Here is a 20,514-nt window from a genome sequence, read left to right as displayed (position 1 = left end):
AACCTGTGCCATGCAGCGCTCAGCCTTCCCCTATGGTATTTCAGTCTCTGCAGGAATTAAGAGATCCTGTGAGAACTCCAGAAGACCTGATCAAAGTAGGAGTCTTAGGGTCATCTAGAAACTCAGCTCATTGGCAACAGCCCATGTATGGTTTATAATGGTATTACAGCTTGTGAAAACATATATTTAGAGGTTAGATAATCTAGATAAGAGCTATATTGCATACAGCAGATAACAGACCAAACAGACAAATCATTCATTGTCTAAACAAAAAAATCTGCAGAGCAAGATATACTGCTACAGCTGGATAAAGGTTTGGGGCTTTTTAAGTCAAATAAAATAATCAGAGCGTGGAATGGTCATGCTTGAAACTGTTAACCAACCTGCTCTGCAACTTGGTGCTGCAGTATGAATGAAAATGTCTGAAAAAACAGACTGTAGCTAGGAACTCTGTAATATAAGGAAGCAGCACTTCATTAATTTTTCTCATTAAAAGTTCATTTTATGTATTTTTTCTAAAACAATCCCTGCAACCAAGTGCTCTTCACTTTTCGTGCAGTGTTCTAAGAAATTTTTCTTAAGTACCTTGTGCAAATTTGTATCTATATAAAACCACCTTCAACTTCAATGGCATGTAAAGAAATGGGTGCTCGGCCAAGTATCAGAATTCTAGAAGTACTTCTACAATAATACCTTTCCTACCTTATTGTTTCCCCAGTGAACTTGGGCTGATTCAAGTCCTCCTGAAGTTTCGAGGCAGCAAAGGCTTGACACCAAGTCTGTAACAGTTATCCATAGTACACACACAATTCTATCTGTGGACTATGTATCAAACAGGAGTGTAGGAACTTCCTGCCATGTGGGAGTTGTATTGGTTTTACAATATTCTTAATGAATTATTAAATACAAACCAAGAAGTACAGACCTTGCCTAAAAAAAAACCCCAACTGTGATCAGATAGAGTAACTTGACACAAATTGAATAACCACTTTTAGTGTTTCTCTGGCATTTATCCCATAAACACCTGCTTTTTAATTAAGGGAATTTTCATGGGTGTCTGTTTGCTATGGAATAAAGCCTCAGAATCTTTAAATATAAGACTAATTATTTTGAAAAAGGCAGCTCTCAGCTTTGGTTGACAATGTCAGTTAAAAACATACTTTGAAGATAGTAACTTCAGTTCATTAATCTGAGAAGGTTCCACATAAATAAACCAATAATCACAGAACAGAATTCAGCATGGGATGAATTAGACGAATTACCAACCAACAGTTCAAAAACTCCTTCAAGAAATGATCCATTTTAAAGATGCAGAGAATATACACAGAATAAATACATCCATTAATTGCGAGTGACATGCAAATACTCTTGAGAACAATTGTCTCTTCAACTTTTCAAAAAGGAGGCAGAATGGAATCCATAACACCATCACAAAATGAGGCTCACACTGTAAAGCCTTTTCAGAACATCAGAAGCACCTCCAAATTCAAAGTAAATGCTCACAAACCTTTCCTACTAGGTTCTGTTACAAGCAAGCTCACCTTTGCAAACAGCACAAGCACCTGCACACTGATTTTTAAATACTGATTGTTTAGGATGTATAGCCTATAAAATTGAAACCTCAAAGCTATATATTCTCATCCCAGGTTAAATAAAACCCACGCTCGTGACCGAGAGCTGTTGATTGCACTTGGATGGAATGGAACAGCCCGTCCAATGTCTCCGGAGAACCCCAGCACAGATGACAATACCATAACAAACCTGTGGGCTCCGGCAGCCCCTATATTTTAAGTAGTAAATCTGAAACCCAGAGACTCAAACAGAGCTGGATCCAGCAGCTCACTCCCCCCCCCAGCACAGCCTCTCACTTCTTCAAACTGGCTGTAAACAGGGAAAGGGAGGGGCCTGCCGCCTGCCAAGCCAAGCAGAAACTTGTGAGTAAGTTATAGAGGAAAAACAAGTGCAGCGCAGGCAGGCACGCAGAGCCGCACGCTGCCCAGGCGCTGGTGGGAGGCGATCACCATGTTCTCTAAGCGAAACACGACAGGGCTGTGCAGCCAGCTTCCTTCCTCGGAAACGCTGCTTATCAAAGGCGTGCGGATCCGGTAACGCGGAGGAATGTGAAACGTGAATTAAAGGTAAGAGGCTTTACAGCAGCGCTGCCGAGGTTGGGGCCGTGGGAAAGGCAGGCTGGAGAGCGAGCGGCGGCTGCCAGGACGCTCTTACCTTCTACGCTTGGAGTTCTGACTTTGATTTTCAGCGTGACAGAAGTATAAAATCAGGCAAGACCTGGGGAAGCAGTAGGGAAGGCTGAGTCAGGCCACAGTAAACAAGAGGACTGCAGCAGTCACTTATGCAACAGAGTCAACCTGGGACTGCAAATGTACTTTTGAGTGGCGAAGGGGTTTAGTATTGATTGATCGGGTAAAACAACTGCGCCCAAAGCATCGGAAGGACTTACCCAGACGTGGTCTATGGAGACACAAGTGCCTTTAAAATGACAAGAGACACGGCTGGGTAAGAAATGCTGAGTTGGGCCCGGGCAGCAGAGCAAACAGGTTCAGTGCCTTCAGAGGTAAGTGACAATTTAAAATGGGTCATTCCTGCATTAGTGGCCAGAATACCTCATCTGGTAATTTAGAAGTCATCAACAAAATTTCCTCTGAAAATATTTTTGCTTTGGAATTTATTCCTAGTCATTTTGGAGGTAAGTTTTGTAATTTCGGAGTTCAGTTTTGCAATTTGGTACGGTTACTATTTAACACAATGAATTGCCAACCATTTCTACCATTAACATAGAATTGTTTTATTTAACTGCAGTTAAAGGACGTAAAGAAAAATGTGGTAATTACTAAAACACCTGTGAAACCAGACATTCTCCTGCTCTATAAAATATAAAGCATGGTAGCAAAGACTGTTGATCTTCTGAGACAATATACAGGCAGGTATTCTATGGCTGATGTAATTCAGTCTGGAGTAATCAAAGCTACATGCTTAAGGATAAACCTACATAATGGAATTACGTGATTGTATCCATGCCTTTGCTTAGTCACCCTTGCACTCACCATAGTGCATGTTATTTGCCATATCTAGTTCCAGTCTGCTGCTTTGGTTGGATCAAGTCATAACAGTTCAATGAGATGTAACTCTGGTTGCCTTCAACTGTACAAAACAGCTTTTCTTTTTCTTTCTTAAAAACTTAAAACCACAGATGCTTCCTGAAAATAAACTGGGTGGTTTTCAGTGCTCAAGAAGTGTGACGACTGAAAGACAACAGAAAGATACTGTACTTTCTACTCATGTCCACACTATAGCTAAAGAACTGATTTGAGAAAACAAAGTGCTTCCTCTAAGGTGAGAAGGCAAGCTTTAAAAACAATAGAACTGCGTCTTGTGCTGCTGCCACTTATCTAAGGAAATCCAGCGTATGACAGTGGAATAAAAATTTCTTTGCCCAGTTAAACTTACTGTATTTTTAGCCTGATTTCTGGCACGGGCTATGGTATTTAGAAGAAAAATGCACACAACTGCAGGGGAAAATAAAAAATGGAAGTTGACATGATTCTGGAATACACTCTGTACTATGGCTGAAGTGTCAAAGGATTAGCACTAGGGAGATGCAACCACATATCCGTATGCTTACAAAACCCATACCGTATAATTTAGCCATATGGTTCATGGAGTATAGCATGTTGTCTAGTAACATTCATTTTAATTGCACAATGTTTATTGTGGATTTGATTAAATCTTGTTCTCTCTCTGGAAAGAATGCAGGTACGTGTATTTGTACTTTCCTATGCGTGCTGAAAGAGAGACACACAACGCAATGCTGAGTATCTGACTATCAGAGTACACGTGACATGGGAAATCACCTGCTGCATAAATTCTATGCTGTCCCAGATAGGGGAATAAGAACCACAGTTTTAAGGCTGTGGATGTTTTGAATTGTACTTGAAAGATTATTTCTTATTTCTGCATTTTGGAAAGAGACTGCTCATGATTGCTTTGAAGTTCACTGATTTCAGTTAAAATGTTATCTCTTTACAAAAGCAAAGATAGCTGGACAACAACTACTGATACTGACATACTTTTTAAAGAATTCAAGCTATTTTGAGAGGAAATGATAGCTGATTCTTGCGCCTTTTCGGAAAGTCGGGCTGCCCTGATATTAGGTTCCCTAGACTACAGAGGTCCATTGTTTTTTTTCCAGCTAAATGGTTATAGGTCGGAAGTCTGACTACAAATTGACCTATAAAAACCCCCTTCACCTCATTTCCCAGTTCCCTCTAGTCTTTGTCAGTTTTATCAGTGATACAGTATACATCCACCGTACTGCCTTGCAAATGTCTCCTAAGAAACTATCTTTTCAACATAAAGCTTATCTAACACCTTAGAGAACTCTATTCTTGATCTTATTGCTAAGATTTGTTCTTCAGCTTATAGCCTTCAGATCTTCAGCAGCCACTCTTCTATATTATTCACTATATAAAAGGTACTGTTTCATAATTTTAAAAACATTGTACTTCAGGTATATTATATCTGTACTTACTTTAAAGGTATAGTTTATTTACTTCTATTGAGTGTCCTGTATCAACTCATTTGCCATTAATTTCATTTAATTTAGAACTTCAGAACATGTACTAGTCTCATGAAGTTCTGAATCACAGGTGACTTTCTAACATGATCAAAAGGCATTTCAGTCACTGACCTTAAATTGAACAGTTACATGAAGTGTATAATGTCTTATCTTTAGAATGTTTTCTTCATACTACATTGCATTTCACTTACAATATAATATTTCAACAATAATTTTACTATTTCTCTCTCTACAGAAAAGCTGGTAACCAGCAGAGAAGATACAAAAGCTAAAATCACTATGTGGAGCTGTGAAGCCTTGATCAACAGTACCAAGAGCAGTGAGGACCAGCATCTCTGCCATGACTTCCACCTTGTGCTTTCCATCTTTTCCCTACTCTACCTCATTATATGTTTCCCAGTTGGCCTGTGTTACAATGGCTTGCTGGTCCTAGTTAACCTCTACAACAAAGCTACTATGACTATGCCAGATGTTTACTTTGTCAACATTGCCATTGCCGGCCTCATCATAAACGCTCTGGCACCAATGTATCTTCTAGGTCTTGCCAATACAAAGTGGGCCATTTGGAATTCTAACAATGAAGTTTATATTACCTTACTTATTTTATTCAACGTCTCATCTTTAGTTACCATGTACTCAACTACATTACTCAGTCTGGACTACTACATTGAACGTGCTCTACCTAGAACTTACATGTCAAGCGTGTACAACACCAAACACGTCTGTGGATTCATATGGGGTGGTGCCATGCTTACAAGTTTTTCATCTCTCCTGTTCTATGTCTGCAATCACGTATCCACTAAAATAATTGAATGTTCCAAGATGCAGAACAAAGAAGCAGCAGATGCCATTATGGTCTTTATCGGGTATGTTGTACCAGCTATCGCTGTACTGTATGCACTTGTATTAATCTTGCGAATACGCAAAGAGGCGACACCACTGGATCAAGACACTGGACGATTAGATCCATCAGTGCACAGGCTTTTGATTGCCACAGTCTGTACACAGTTTACCTTATGGACGCCCTATTATGTTATTCTCTTGGTAAGCACATTTACTAATGCACAAGGAAGAATTGCAGATGAGAATTACAGTCAAATACTACATTTTACCAAGATTTTGTCAAAATTCTTGGCGTTCTCAAGCAGCTTTGTAATGCCTCTGCTCTACAGATACATTAACAAAAACTTTCCCAACAAATTACGACGTCTGCTTAAGAAGATGCACTGTGGGAATCAAGGGTGTTCTCATGAGCACACAGTAGTACAGCAGGTCATGACGTAGGTATGGAAGAACCCTCTGCTGCTCTGTTATTGCAGTACTTGCTGTACCAGTACTGGGACTGTGATATCGCTTATTGGTACTCAGAGCCATTAATGTGAGAGTCCCAAAGAATTGGGCTAGAAGGAGCTTTCCATTACAGTTCAATGAAACGGACTTAATTTTCAAATAGTTAACTGTTTGCTGAAATCTTGTGAGACTCTGGCCTATGTGCTGTCATACCTGTGATATCTAATACTTTCTGTGCACTGAATGGGTTACAAAGCAAAAACTCTGTCTTCATCGCTCTAATATTCCTGTCTGAAGAAATCACTAAGCAGTTTATTGAAGTCTTGCCTGAAGACACAGCACCTTGTATCTTGTATAGGAAAAGGTATTACCTTACTTTCTGTACAAAGAAGTAATAGTGCTATCCTTGATGAAGTAAATAGCGTTTTTCAATGAAGATGATACAGATGATCTTTACTAAAGATCATGTTATCCAGTTATACATGTCAAAATAGTAAATGTGAATTATAAATTAAATTATTTAATTTCTTTCTCTATCACTGAATCCCCTCTGAAAGAAGCCTGATTTACCATGTTCAGAAATTATTTTCTCACACAAACTAACCTAGGTTTTAACATTTATGGTAAATCGATTTTTTTTCTAGGTACAACAAAAATGTGTTTTAGTTTTCCAGTGCTTTGTTTGCATCCTAAACATTTCAGGAATTCAGAAATATTTATTGACTAATTCTAAGGGAACTGAGAGATGCTTATTCCGCATATTAAAATGAAGGACACAGTGATTTACGAAGTTAAACTAGTAAAGATTGTCTGGCTAAGTGTTATGGTCCACATATGTTCATGTAACAAGTAATTATCTTAATAATAAATATGTTTATGATTAACATTTTGTATTTTCAAGGGATATGTTTGCAACAAATAAATTAACATCTCTTTAATCTAGGGCATCACTGGGGGTTTGGAAACCATACCAAATCTCTGAATACGTACAAGGTTTAAAAATAGGAGTAATATGTAGGAATCCCAGTCAGCATCAGCCTTTTGCTGACCTCTCAGAAACGGAGTGCCTCCCAGTGTGATTCTTGAATGCACAGTGAAGGTACAGTTTCTGTATTTCACAGTGGGGATGAAGAAATCCAATCCAGATTGCCAAATTTTACCGAGTATATGAAATATGTAAGAAACACCAACATGCTGCAGGAAGCAAATTAAGTTACCCGCAACATCAAACAACGAAACATTGACCCAAGAACTCCCTGTTCCTAAGCTGCTATGGCATTATTAATGACAGAGGGGGACAGAAGTTAAACTTATACTCTCCCACTGGTTTGGGGGCAGCAAGACATCTTTGTCACTCACTCTGCAACCCAGCAGAATCATTTCATTGCTTCCTCTGTCACAACACAACTCGAATTCCACATGACTTTATTCAAAAAATTGTGCCTTTTCAAGCCTCTGGTATAGAAAAAACATGGAGCAAATCCAGAATTTAACCTTTTCCCTTGCTTATAGCACAATCTCATCTGATAAAGGGTCCTCATTTGTTAGCATAGAGACATGCTTAAATTCTAAGCGGAAAGCAGGTGAGGAACAGCCTTTTCAGATCTTTTCCCTTTTCATCAATGTTACTCAAGTAATTTCTTCTCATAGCCATCTTTGCTTGTCTTCTTCGTATATAAGCATGTCTGTTTGTCACCATCCTGGTGGAAAAGATTTTCCATTCTTTACTTTTAAAATAGCTTTTCATTTATTAATTTGGGGTTTTTTTAATCCTTAAAGCCTATACTGTTCATCATCTATTTCTGTGCTGTTTTCTCCACACAAAAACTACCCAGCACAACTACATCAATTTACTTCATACTTTTAGCCCATTGATGAAAACCATGTTAAGGAATGAAGCCTTTATCATTGTATCCCATTCACATATTAATTTATTGTGCCTCTATGCTGACATGATCCTGGCTGCTCTGGTTGGTTTTTTTTCCCTTGAGAGGTTCTCTGTGAATTTCTACACATCTTGAACATTCAAACTCAATTCCACACAGAAGTGCTTAAGAAAGAAATCTTTCCTTACAACTGTCAAGCAGTTAGGTTCCTCTTCCCATCTGAAGAAAATTAGGTTTCCTAATGCACCACATTAAATCTCTCATGTAAAAATCTGTTAAAGAAATTTATCCCATTAGGCAGGAAAATTCCAGCAGGGAGGAACTGGCTTATCTGGTGTGAATAGAGGCTTCCAGAACTGGGACACTGCCAGAACTGTGTGGCTGAACAGGCGGCACTAAGTGCAATTTTAACTTACACTTGCTCCCTTACTTCTGTTTCCCTTTCTATTAAGACATCTTCCTGTCTTTCACAGGACTGTCGCATTTATTTCTGTTCCTTTCTCTCCGTGTTAAATTCACAGTTTCACATCATGGATCTTTTATCATTTCTCTTTTTCTCTCATCTTTTGCACTTCTCTGCACTATCTGTTTTATTTTCATTTTGCTCCTCCATTTCCACCCATGCTTGGCCTTGTACACTTGGTACTGCTCACCACTCAGATTTACTTCATTAGACTGACTCTTCTATGATGACCCAAATCTTACTCAATGATTTGACATTACAAATGGATTTATGTAGTAAAATGGAAGCTGCTATTTGAGAGATGGAGAAAGAACAAGTTTTTATATTATTTACCCTCGAAAACTCAATTTTTATTCTTTTCCTAATCTTTTTTTATTGCAGCAAAGTATATACATATATATGTATAGATATACATATACTAAATGTGATGGCAATCATATAGACAAACAAATATCAGAGTTTAATAAGCAACTCTGATATCCACTCAACTTTTCTAAGAGTTAATTTGATATATTAGTTGCCTCAAAGAAACTGTGCCATGGAGCTGCCTGGCTGCTATTCTCATAAGGAGATTTTGAACTTCATTGCAGCACCCTCACATGGTATTTCTTGAAAAAGCAGTATCCCAAAAAGTGAGAACTTTGCAATATCTATATAAAGAACAGCAGATGAGCGAGTGCAGTAAAATACTTCAGGAAATACATGTATCATACATATGAAAGAACATTTATGGAAAATCTTTAATATACAAAGTTCTCCATAATGGGGCCTTTCCATTTCAAATACCTGAAGGTTTCTGATGGCTGTAAATAGGGGCTTATCTATTCTGCATTCAAATATGAGTAAAATACTGTATATATGCAAGATAAAAAAATCAGCCTACTGATGTATAAGGAATTTGCAAAGATTTTATTAAATTATTTCTTAAAGCACATTATTGGAATGTAAACCTCTGAGCAGGAAGGTGTACTGTATGTTTCTGTATGTATAGACTGTATACTAGAAATTAAGCACTAGTTAAGTGCCATTATTAACAGTGTTATTTTCTCACAAAATCAAACTTAATATTTGAATTGATCTATGGCTTACAGCCCTCTTGTCGAGCTGCCAATCAAGTCAATTCAATGAACTAACAAAAATGTTGTGCTCTGCTTCTGCTTGAATTATTAATGTAGCAAGCTCAAGATAGGTCCTCGTTGGCTATCCGAGTAGAGGCCCTACTTTCAAAAGCTTCCATTGGAGAATCCAACTGAGCTGGTCTCTGAAGACATAATTTCAGCTAATGGAGGAGAAGTCATCAATCACTAGAAAATTTCTGTTTCTATTAAAATGAAGAGATGTGGCCTCCAAAATTATGTCAAAATACTCTAGAAATGGACTTTCTGGAAAGCTTCACAAAGGAGCTATTGACTCTAATACATTCTCAATAAAAAGTGTTCAAGTGTATCCAGTCAGTAAGATGTGTCATTTGTTTTTTTGGCCTTCTTGATAAAAACCTATTGTAGAGAAGGTTAAACCTGTGTTGTTTCATTGAAGTAAAACATAACAAATTGCATGACTTGAATGTCAAATCACACATGTTAACAGATTGTCCAGGATATAATTTTGACATCATTAAAATCTCATTGTCCATCAGCAGGAATTTACTTGGGAATGAAAGGAAAAGGGCACACAACATACCTTTTTTCAGCATAGAGTCCTGCAACTAATAAGACAGAGTAACATCGTACCACAGGAATACAAGGCTGGTGATTAATGCACACACTGGCCATGTCCTTGTCACTTCCTCTCCTTTGTACTGCCACAAAAGAGATCTCGGAAATCAGCTCCCTGCAGGAATTATCTTGGTTCCCAGAACCACGTAATATAATATCGCGTACCTTTGGCATCCCAAAGAAAATTCAGCTTTAAGAATATAATGTAGCTCCTGACACATTTATTGCAGTAACCACTGTGGATAACCAAAAAGATCACTCACCATGGATCAGTTTGTTTATCCCACATATATAAAAATATTTTCTGGCTACGCTTCCAAACTCATTAATTTGTTGCCTTTAAATGTTTCTGTAAAGTGTAGGAAGACAGTAAGTGAAATCAAACTCTATTTAAAAACCAACTGTGAAAATGGAATTTGCAATATTATGTCATTTAGTCAAACCCTAGTATCTGACAAGATGCCCTTACTTCCATACAAGGGTTTAAAGAGTACTGAAAGAGTATTTACAGTATTATAGTAGTCACTCTAATTAAGAAACCAGCATCTCTCAACAAACAGTGGTGATTTTTCTTTTGCTTCATTCCTAAGAGCTTTAAGGTATAACTGTCATGCATAAAAAAGCTATTTCTCATCAGGATTAGTAAACCCCCTTTTATACAACATAGACTTGAAGGACATTAAATGAGAACAGTTAGTTACTTAAGCAGCAAGTTAACAAACCTACAGGTTTGCAAAGGGGGAACTTCTCCATAAATGCAAGTAAAAAGAGTTGTTGAGGTACAACCAGGTCAATAGGTTTACACTAGTACAAACTAGGCCACCACAGCATCAGAATCCGCCATTTCCTGTCAATACAAAGAGATTTCACTGAACACAACCACAGTTTGGAGCAGTCACAGAAAACAGGCATTTAATTATCATAGAATAGGAACAGGCCCCAAAATAGGCCCCAAAGCTGCAAAGAAATTACGACACTGCTACCAGAAAACTCAAGGGAAGTTACACTTTAAAAAAAAACCCAAACCTAAGATTCAATTAAATTGTTTTTGTGCTCCCGATACAAAGCAAGCCAAAACCCCATTTATCATTGCTCAGTAAAAATGAAAGCAGTACAGGGCTCAGGCTGGAGACCTTCTCACAAGCTTTACTGCAGCGGCACAGGACTGGCAAGAGAAAACAAACACAGAGTTTAGGCAAGTGCTGCTCTCGGTTCTGCTGTTAGCTGAGCACTTGGAGCAGCACTGTCTATCACCTAAGTTTCTGCAGCTGTGAAGTGCTCAGTGCACTGATGAATCTGAACCATATGCTCCAAGATTAATTTCTGCAGTTTCTTCGTAAGCAAAACCGTGTCTATTTCTTAAATATCTCATGCAACATGTTTTCCAAGTGAAGGCAGTCTAAAGGAACCAAACCAGCTGCAGGGACTGCCATGACAACAGGTCTGAAGTGTGAAATGTTTCCTCTGTTGTATTTCCTTTAGTTTTCCATTATATATCAAAACACTTCGACATATGCTGAATACATTCTTTTCCCATCAGCAGAGAAGAGGATTTATTACCTTCTTTGTCATTCCACTTTCTTCCCACTGAGTCCTTTCCTTACCTTGGAAGTCTATGTGATTTCCTTATATTCCTTCCTCCTACAGAATTAGGACTTTCAATTACATTCACAAGCATGGTCAAAATCATTCAGTCTACAGCAGGCAGAATTACTGCAATGTTACAAATCAAGACGGTAAATGTTTTTTTAAACACCAGATTTTTATCAAAGTATTTATGAATTACATATACAAATATATATAAAACCCAAAGAAAACAAACAAACAAACAAAAACAAAACAGTACCAAAAGCCCTTTAAAGCAAACAAAATCTATAACCATAAGAGAATCCATTTTCTCATAGCTCAAAAGTACTTGATAATGCATTATATGAAAAGACAGATAAGCAGCAGCATAAATACTCCCAACTTGGAGGCATGGACAGAGAACTGCCACTGATGGGCTCAGCCTTGGCAGGTCCATCTTGTAGCTGGCTGGCACTGGACATGGGGAAGCTTCTGGCAGCTTCTCACAGAAGCCACCCCTGTGACCCCCGCCGCCAAACCCTTGCTGTGCAAGCCCAATACGATCACCAATTACAAAATTAATTGAAAAGCTTAAGTTTTAGCAACAACATTTGCAAATTTAAGCTAAATTTTAACCTGAAACAGTTAGAGTTTCCACAACTGTTTCTTAGCTCATTTCTAAAACCTTTAAAGGATCATTTTGAAAGTTGTTGTCAAAGATGTTTTAGAAACTCCATCTGGTGGTCACTAGCAGAATACTCTTGCAGTTCCCAAAAGCAGTAAGATCAGTTAAAACGAATTAAAGGATTTAAATTAGTCATTAGGAAAAAGAAATAAGTCCCAGTCTCTGGCGAGACACAGATTTGTACTGGATGGTCCTGCCTGCAGGCACTAAGGGCATTGCTGCAAGTATTTCTAAGAAGGAATAAAATTAACCATGACTGCTGCAACAGACTGGCTGCGAGGATGAGGCATATAACAGAATATTCTGTTGCAAGAAACAAATCTATACAACAGTTAATTTGGTTTTGAACCCAGCAGAAGGGCATTTAAGCAGGCCATTAGGCCTGATTATTCACAAGAAAGAAATATTTATTAAAAAAGCATATGTTTCTTGTATTGTTTCATGAAACATCTGGTACTAGTCATTGTGGTTGACAGGATGCTCAAAGATCAAAGAAAGTACCATTCCCGTTCAGCTCCAGAGCATTGTAATTCTTTCTAATTAAGTTATGGTTTCACTGGTTCACAATGAAATAGATTTCATACATAATTAATACAGAAGGTACCAAAATTTTTCAGGTCAGCCTATGTGCAATTCAGTAATCATTCTAGCACCTACAGTGCTATGCAGAGACCAGCTCTCTTCTAAAACTTGCCATTAGAAAAAGCTTTTTTCCACCCTTTAACAGAAGTAAAAGTATTATTTAGAACTAAAGGCAATTTCTGAGCTCTCATAGCTGAGTTATGTAGATGATCTACCCACACTGAGGAATTTATTTTGTGATTGATAGAAACAGTACTGAAGAATAATAATAATAAAGTACTCTTTATAAAGCAACTTACATTACAAACAATGGCCAAATAAGCCAATATAAAATCACTAATAATGAATAATGGGCAAGGAATCCTGAGATTTAAAGGCAGCAATTGCACAGCACAGAGCATGGCTGTTCTAGAATAAAAGGAAGAAACGTTATTCACAACCAGCCTATGAGGCATGAGTAATTATTAATACCAGTGCTTATGTATACACATCTCCAACTTGTGCCCTTTTGACCCTTTCCAAGCACAGAGTTCCAAGCAGTGGCAGTAAGACTGCCAGATTTTACAAATACGCGCAGCTCCATGTGCCCTATAAATCAGTGTAAGCGACTGAATTACACTTCAAAAAACCCACACTCAAAAAGCCCTCCCCAAACCAAACATGCAGGGAATATAATAAAAAACCCTGCATGTCTTTGTCCTCTTAAAATTAATCCATAACCGAAATTCCTTCAACTTTCTTCAAGCTAGCAATTCTTGGTTCTCCATACAACTTCCTTCCTGGTTTAGGGGGTTTCTGGTTGCTAGGGGGTTTTTCCCCTTTTTTTTAATGTCAAGGCCTTTCACAAGAACTATTTCACAGAGTGACTGGTGACTGTGTTGTCAATGTAACAAAAGCCTTAGAATAGATGCTCTTCTCAAGAAAACATTCTTTTTCCAGGAATCCTAAGTTACTGCGTTAATACAAGTGTCCTTAAGGTCACAAGTATCCTTAAAACTCCACAAAGAAAAGCTTCCCATATGTCAGCTCAGTCCTTGAATAGAGTCAAAGCAATCTATGACTAAGGGGGGCTAACATCCCGCACTCAAGTTTTGTGGTTGTTTTTGTTACGTAACAACACTAGAGGAAAAAATAAGACATAAATACATGGTAATTGGTGAAAAATATCTGCAAAAAGTGTAGACTATTTCACAATTCAAAATTCCAGTAGCACGGCAATTGCTTTTCACCACAATACACTGGGGAATGGGCATTAACAAGCCTGTTCCTATCCCAAAACAATCTGATCGCACTACACAGGGACACTTAATAGCACGACATCAAAAAGGCAAAAAGTAAAATAGATATGTCAGTTGAGAACAGAAGACGACAACAACATATTCTAAAAAGACACTTCAGGCTTCTCATGCAGGATTAGCTCCCAAACAATAATCATTACCCTCAAGCAATCCAGCCCAATCCTTTGAGTAACTGCAAGCTCACTGCAGCCTTTGGTCTCCGGCAGTGATGACTCTGCTGAACAACTGACCATGATGATTCAGAAGGCAGGTAAGCAAGACAGAATCACCACCTCCATAATACTTTACTGGATCGATATGCTTTAAGCCAGAGAATAAAAAGACTGAAATCTCCATGGTTTCAGCAAGCCAGAAGCATTGAATGGTGTTTGGTGGAGAAGACAGAGAAGTTTCTCTCATCTGGCTACATGTACATGAGAGAAAGAGACTTCACTTCAAATTAAACCTACTGTCAGGGGTCTGTATTCTGATAAACACATCAGTAATACCACCAGGGTCAATTAAGAGAAATTACTGGGTTTGGTCAAAATAAAAGGGGCTCTCATGTGCCTTCTTTATAATAACATCTGTCACTCAGTACTGGGTATATTTATTTTGCCATAGGAATAATAAAATGTGTTAAAAAAACCCCCAAGGTTTGCCCACCACAGCACACCGTAGGCAGCTCCTGGAACTGTTTGTGCTTGTCCTTAAATAATGTCACAACATCTCATGAGTCTTTACCTTCTGCAACTTCTACCTTTCCTGCCTCTGCCCTATCCGGAACATCATTATCATACATCAGCCTTTTCCACTGAGATACTAACTGTCAAGGATTCATAAATCCACAAATTACTAATAAAAATAACAGTGGGAGTATGGTTCAGGCCAAACAGTCACTTAACCACCGTTTTTTGCAGTTTCATGAAACAACAGAACAGTCTGTTTGCCGCTGTTCTCATCTGACTTTGTACCCTGTGATCATTTAAGCAAATTAAATAAACTATTTAATTGTTTAAGGAAAGACACAGCTGGCCACACAACAGCAATATCTTGGTTTTCTTTTAGTAACACATTAACTGTGACAGTAACAGCATGGTTAGCTGCTGCCAGAACCACACCAGGCATCTGTTACAAGACTTCAGACTTGGTTTTGTCTGCTTCCTTAGATGAGGCGGAACTGCAGCTACCAAGATAGGAATGAGTACCACCTTAAGAGAATAAAGAATACGGGGTAGGATAACCTTGATTTTCTAACCTCTTTTTCTCCTCTGACTTTCAATTTATTCCATCAACTTGGGAGAATATGTTTCTCAGAAGCCAAGTGCTCCACCTGTAAAAAGGGGGTACTGTCTGATGTGGTCTTCTGAACATGCTCTGAAATTGTAAGATGGTACTTGACACTAATTCAAAGTATGATAAGTTCTCTTGCCTTCTAAATGCCACTGAATAACTAAGCTTAATACAGGTTCCAGCTGAAGTATGAAATAATGTTTGTAAATGTGAACATGATTTTGAAGATGAGAGCTTTCTCTTAGGTTATTTTTCTTTTTAAAAATGGGAGACATAAGAAAAAGCTTTTCTCTTTCTGCTTTTCTGGTCCTATTTATATAATTTTTCTCAGCAGAGGGTAAGTTCCCTTAGAGCTCTGCTGTACACCTTGCACTGTCAGAAAAGCAGTTACTGAGTAACAGGAAATGGGGCCCTAACACTGCTGTGTTAACGCTTACCTTCACTTGAGTTACTTCCTACCATCTGTCTGCTAATTAACTGAGAATAATTTAAACCTTTGTAAAGAGTAGTTTGAATATTCCTACCCAGTCCAACTAACTACTATGCTAGGATGATCCAAACCAAATATAGGCATTACAGCATTCTGAATAACATGTGTAAGCTCATAGGAAAACACATTCACAGAGCCACTTAACTACTGAAGAGCTGTTTTGGAGTACATCTACTTCAGAAAGAACATAAACCTTCAACCTGAAAGCTGAAATCTGGGCCACTGCTGCAACCCAAGACTCTCTATGTGCATCTTTGGCTTCAAAGAAGTATTGGGGGCAACGGTGCTAACCTTCAGGTGAAGATGTAGACTCAGTGCTGAAATATTTTCTCCAAGTAACCCACAACTCCAGTTTTGAAATCTAGGCTCATTCATATTTGTCTCTTTTCATTTTCTTGAAGTGCTTTAGCTCTTTCCACATGTTTTCAATAAAAGTGCAACAAGAAAGACACTGTGAAAACAGAGAGCACTGTTCAAACCCTGGTCACAAATTATCTTCTCAATCTTATGAAAGCCACTGCAGATTATTAAAAGATTACAATAAAAATGTTCTTCCCTGTGTGCTGGACTAAGAAAACATGATGCTACTGATGCATCCAGACAGAAAGGCTGCATGCACCACAGAAAATATAAATCATGTGCCAACCTTTTCTGAGGTTCAACACAGACACTAAGAAGACTGATGTTGAGCCAGACTCAAAACATACCACAGACTCAAAATCCTGTGTTTTAACACCTCACGGTCATTGCAGAGCATCTGGAAAAATAATTTATTGCATGTATACAATACTAGGAATGTTCCATGAGTCAGGACCCACAGTAAAATAGAAATACACTCTATCTTTAAGAAGGGATCTTAATATTTTTCACATGCACTACTTGCGCTGAGCTTTTGCCTTGTTAAGCAATGGGCCTTGCTTGGTATGTATTCAACAGGCTTTTCCTTTTCTAGACCTGTAGGACTTAAAACAGCACACTAGAAGAAAATGTAAATACAAAGGCTGGCCAATGCATGTTGGATGACTTCATGAACAGAGGAAAAAAATCCACTGGATGGCCTCACATACTTAGAAATGGCAGGGCCAAACACTTCTTTTCTGTTCTAAAATCTCTCTCTGCAGAGGATAATTTGAACTTTAAAGTCACATGATGAAATCATGGGTTTGCTAAACAGGCAACGTGTATGGTTTGAATGACTTAAACCAAGTTCCTGTTTCCTTTACAGAACTGTATGTTTTTGTAGTCAGCGAGCGTCTGGATTTTTCATCGTGATGTACAGCAGCTAAAGAAGTTATTGTAATATATACACTCTGCTTTCTGCATAAATAAAAAGGGCTATATGCTCCAAACAATAATTATATTTCATCTGACTATTCATAGTGAAAGTCTCAGGCTGTTTGTATCTGTGGAGCATTTTCTTGAGAAGGTAAGTGCTTTATATTACTTTGAATATGCAATGTTTTATTCATCACAAGAGGCTCAGACTGTGAAGTTATAATTTAAAGGGTTTAGTTTTTTTCCCTTCTTTAACAACATTTGAACTACACAAAGTAAAATACTGTATCTGGAAAATATCCTTAGAAAGCTGAAACTTACAATAAAGCTGAAATTTATAATAAAGTTGAGCATTAAATAGAGTAAAAGAGACTGTTTTCCGGTAAGTACCTAACTCCCTTTGAATCGATGATAGCTGGATGATGAAACACTCTTCCATGGTCTGGAGAGAAGACTCCAACCATTGCCTAAGAGCAGTATTTTAAAGGATAGACATTGTTGGATAATTCGGACTACAGAGCGGGAATTGTATAGGACAGGAAACACGTCAGCAATGCTGCTTGGAGATTATGTTCAGTTAGTGCTGATTCATTCATATTCTGGAAAAGTAAAAATAGAAGCTTTTGGATTCTCAGGAAATGGTTAATTTCTCAGAAGGGTAGGATTTTGTAAACCTTTACCACCTCAGTAGGAATTCTGACATTACAAGCAAGATGAATATAGTATTTTATATTTCAGTCTTTCATATGCTGTGAGCTGCTCCCTTCTTTTAATGTGGCAGATGTAATATGAACAGAAAGGACAAATTCACCCCCAAAGTATGTGCAGTGGTTTCAGCGGTTAATACAGGACGTGCCCCCAGAAAGCTGAGTTTCATAAGGAATATCGTGTATTTTTTATAACTAGATGAAAGAATATTTTCCTTCAAAAGGCTGGTGACAGAATGCAGAAAGACTGCCCTGCCAGACTTTTTATAGAGGAAGAGTTCTAGCTGCCAGGGAGAAACTCCCCATTTTAGGAGCTCTTCTTTCTAGACTTCAAATAAACAAAAGTTTCCTTGAAACCAAGCTCTTCGTTTGCATGAGTTAACCATCAAAGTGGGGATGAGGGACTAAAAACAATGAAATCTTAGAAACTAGGTTCCCTCAGTACTGAAAGTAGGCTTTTCAGAGCTTGTTATTTTTAAGCTGTCCTCTGAACACTGTGCTCGTTTGCTCAGCTCCATCTGTTGGAAGTGAGGGATAACGTATGCACCATGCTTCAGAGAGTAAGAATCAAACATTTTTGTTTTAACTGCTGACACAAAAGGCAGAGCATATGATAGTGGGGAAACAGGGCCAGAAAAAGGGAAGGGGGCAAACAAGAAAAAAGCGAGGGCACATGAAGTCAAGTAAGAATTCACAGTATACTAATGATGGTCAATTAAAACAAAGTGAGAGGAAACAGAGTTAAAGAAAAGACAGAATATTGGAGAGTGACAATACAGGGACAGATAATGCAATTGGCATATTGCAAATCAGCCTTACTAATCAATCTTAGGAGCAACAGGAGTGGGCCTGGCTTCTGCCATAGCTTCTATGTATGTGAGCTTTGACACGCTACATATTACTCTCAGTTACCAGTGAGTAAACAGAAATAACAGTCAGTTTACCTCATAGTATGTTCTGAGATAAAACAAACCCCACATTCAGGTCTCAAGGTGTTTGCTTTCAAAGCTGACAGATGCCTCTAAAAGAGTAAAGGACTCACGGCCCCCCACCAAGCAGAGCATAAACATTACATGCATTTTGAAATGAAATGTATGCCCCTGCAGTAAATCTAAGACCCAGACAAGAACTGAGGGAATACCAGATTTTCTCACAGTAGATGAAAAAGGCATAATAAATTCCTTACTTTTTTATGATGGAAACTGAATGAAAAACGTGGTCAGCTGCATGGGGATTTTGAAATAAAAGATGTGAGAAATAAAACACCCTTTTGGTGCTCTGCTGCTCCCATGGAACTTATTTTTTTATTTTAAATTAAATAAGTATTACCAAAAAAAGTCTATTAAAATTTGCAAATATGTTCATCTTACTACAGCAGAAGTTGCAAGCTCCTCCATCCCATTATTATTCTAAGCATACATTTACTTCAGTGCAAGAAACTGACACTTTGGGAATGTTTTAAAACTGTATAGGCTTAGAAATTGTAAGAGTTGCTTTCCATGGTAGATGTGCACCTTACAGTCATAAAAGTCTCTAAAGCCATCCACTCCAGTGTAAGCAAATATAGAGAGAGGTTATGCCATCTGTGACTATACTCAAGCCATCAGCTGCAGAGGGTGCAAAGGAGTCAGATTTTTCTGATAAGGTCCAATTTATAATCTCACCTGGAAAACCCTAATGCAGCGACTTCATGAGGTGATAAGCAATACATCTTGTAAAGTGCTATATATATCCTTAAGCTTCACTGAAATAATTATGAAGAGACAAATACTGAAAAGAAATAGACTGTAGGATAAGGTCATAAATTAGAAATAGATATCTAAGTGTGAGCATGTTAGAGAGAAGAACCTATTTATATTAGCTTGTATTAAGTATTAGGCATATCTGATTGCAGACACCTGCACACGAGCCTTTCCTACCACAATCTGAACTCAAAATTGCACTTCCTCTCTTTGAAATAATTAGTGAGACACCAGAGCCAAATAAGACAGTCTGCCATTATCATTGCGATTTATTCTTTTTAAAGCAGAATAAAAAGTTCTAGGAATAATTTAAGGGGGAGTAGAAATACTATCTGCATTAACTTTAACCTTATTTGCCAAAACAAAAATATTGCGGAATAAGCTACAAACTGCTAGCAGATATTTCTTCTCCTGTGATGAGCACACTACTGAATTCAAACAAGCATTATGCTCATGCGGACTAACCACAGCCCATCTGCAAACAGCCTGTTGTTGTGGTAAAATTTTGTTTGCTTGGGAATCCTAAGGTGATTTTCTGGAAGTTCTCTTTAAAACAACACACCTGGAAATCTCTCCTTAAGTCACAATTTTAATACCCTGATTATAATTATACACATACAGTTGCAGTGTTATTCCCCAAGTGAGTATGTTAATTCTCAGTTGAATACATGGCTTTTCTTTAGTTTAAATCCCTTACCAGATGAGGCAATTTAAAAGACACACACTTATATTAGAATAACAATGTCTCGGTGGAAAATCAGTGTAGTATTGACATCACTGTTACTATTTGATAGTAATGTTAAATAATGGTCTGTGATTATGGGCATTACAACCCAAATGAAACTATTTCAGGCACTCATTTTGACACCTATGACAAATGAAGCCTAAACACATCAATAGCCTCTATGTAATATGGTGATGGTCTGTGATTAAAATATCACAACAT

The 20,514-nt window shown here is 37.9% G+C and overlaps 1 protein-coding gene across 5 annotated transcripts; it reads left to right on the top strand.

The window, feature by feature from the left end:
* Nucleotides 1–1,949: 1,949 nt before the first annotated feature.
* On the top strand, nt 1,950–9,676 carry GPR146 (G protein-coupled receptor 146). Of its 5 annotated transcripts, XR_013956864.1 has the most exons (4): nt 1,950–2,138; nt 3,212–3,354; nt 4,833–6,251; nt 9,328–9,676. XR_013956864.1 is itself a non-coding variant. In XM_080617853.1 (3 exons), the coding sequence occupies exon 3, from the start codon at nt 4,877–4,879 to the stop codon at nt 5,879–5,881; it is 1,005 nt and encodes a 334-aa protein (XP_080473979.1). In that variant the 5' UTR covers nt 1,950–2,138; nt 3,212–3,354; nt 4,833–4,876; the 3' UTR covers nt 5,882–9,676. The 5 variants fall into 5 exon arrangements, 4 of the variants coding, with proteins under 4 accessions (XP_080473979.1, XP_080473981.1, XP_080473980.1 ...); XM_080617853.1 differs by having other exon boundaries at nt 4,833–9,676; XM_080617854.1 differs by lacking the exon at nt 1,950–2,138 and adding an exon at nt 2,173–2,575 and having other exon boundaries at nt 4,833–9,676.
* Nucleotides 9,677–20,514: the final 10,838 nt, after the last annotated feature.

Source organism: Psittacula echo (genome assembly GCF_963264785.1).
Source record: "Psittacula echo genome assembly, chromosome: 5".
In the NCBI taxonomy this organism is placed as follows: Eukaryota; Metazoa; Chordata; class Aves; order Psittaciformes; family Psittacidae; genus Psittacula; species Psittacula echo.
This window is presented reverse-complemented; position numbering and strand designations above follow the sequence as displayed.

Bases quoted from the DNA above. Each gene is read 5' to 3' on its own strand.
- GPR146 (XM_080617855.1), top strand. From the start codon at position 4,877: ATGTGGAGCTGTGAAGCCTTGATCAACAGTACCAAGAGCAGTGAGGAC.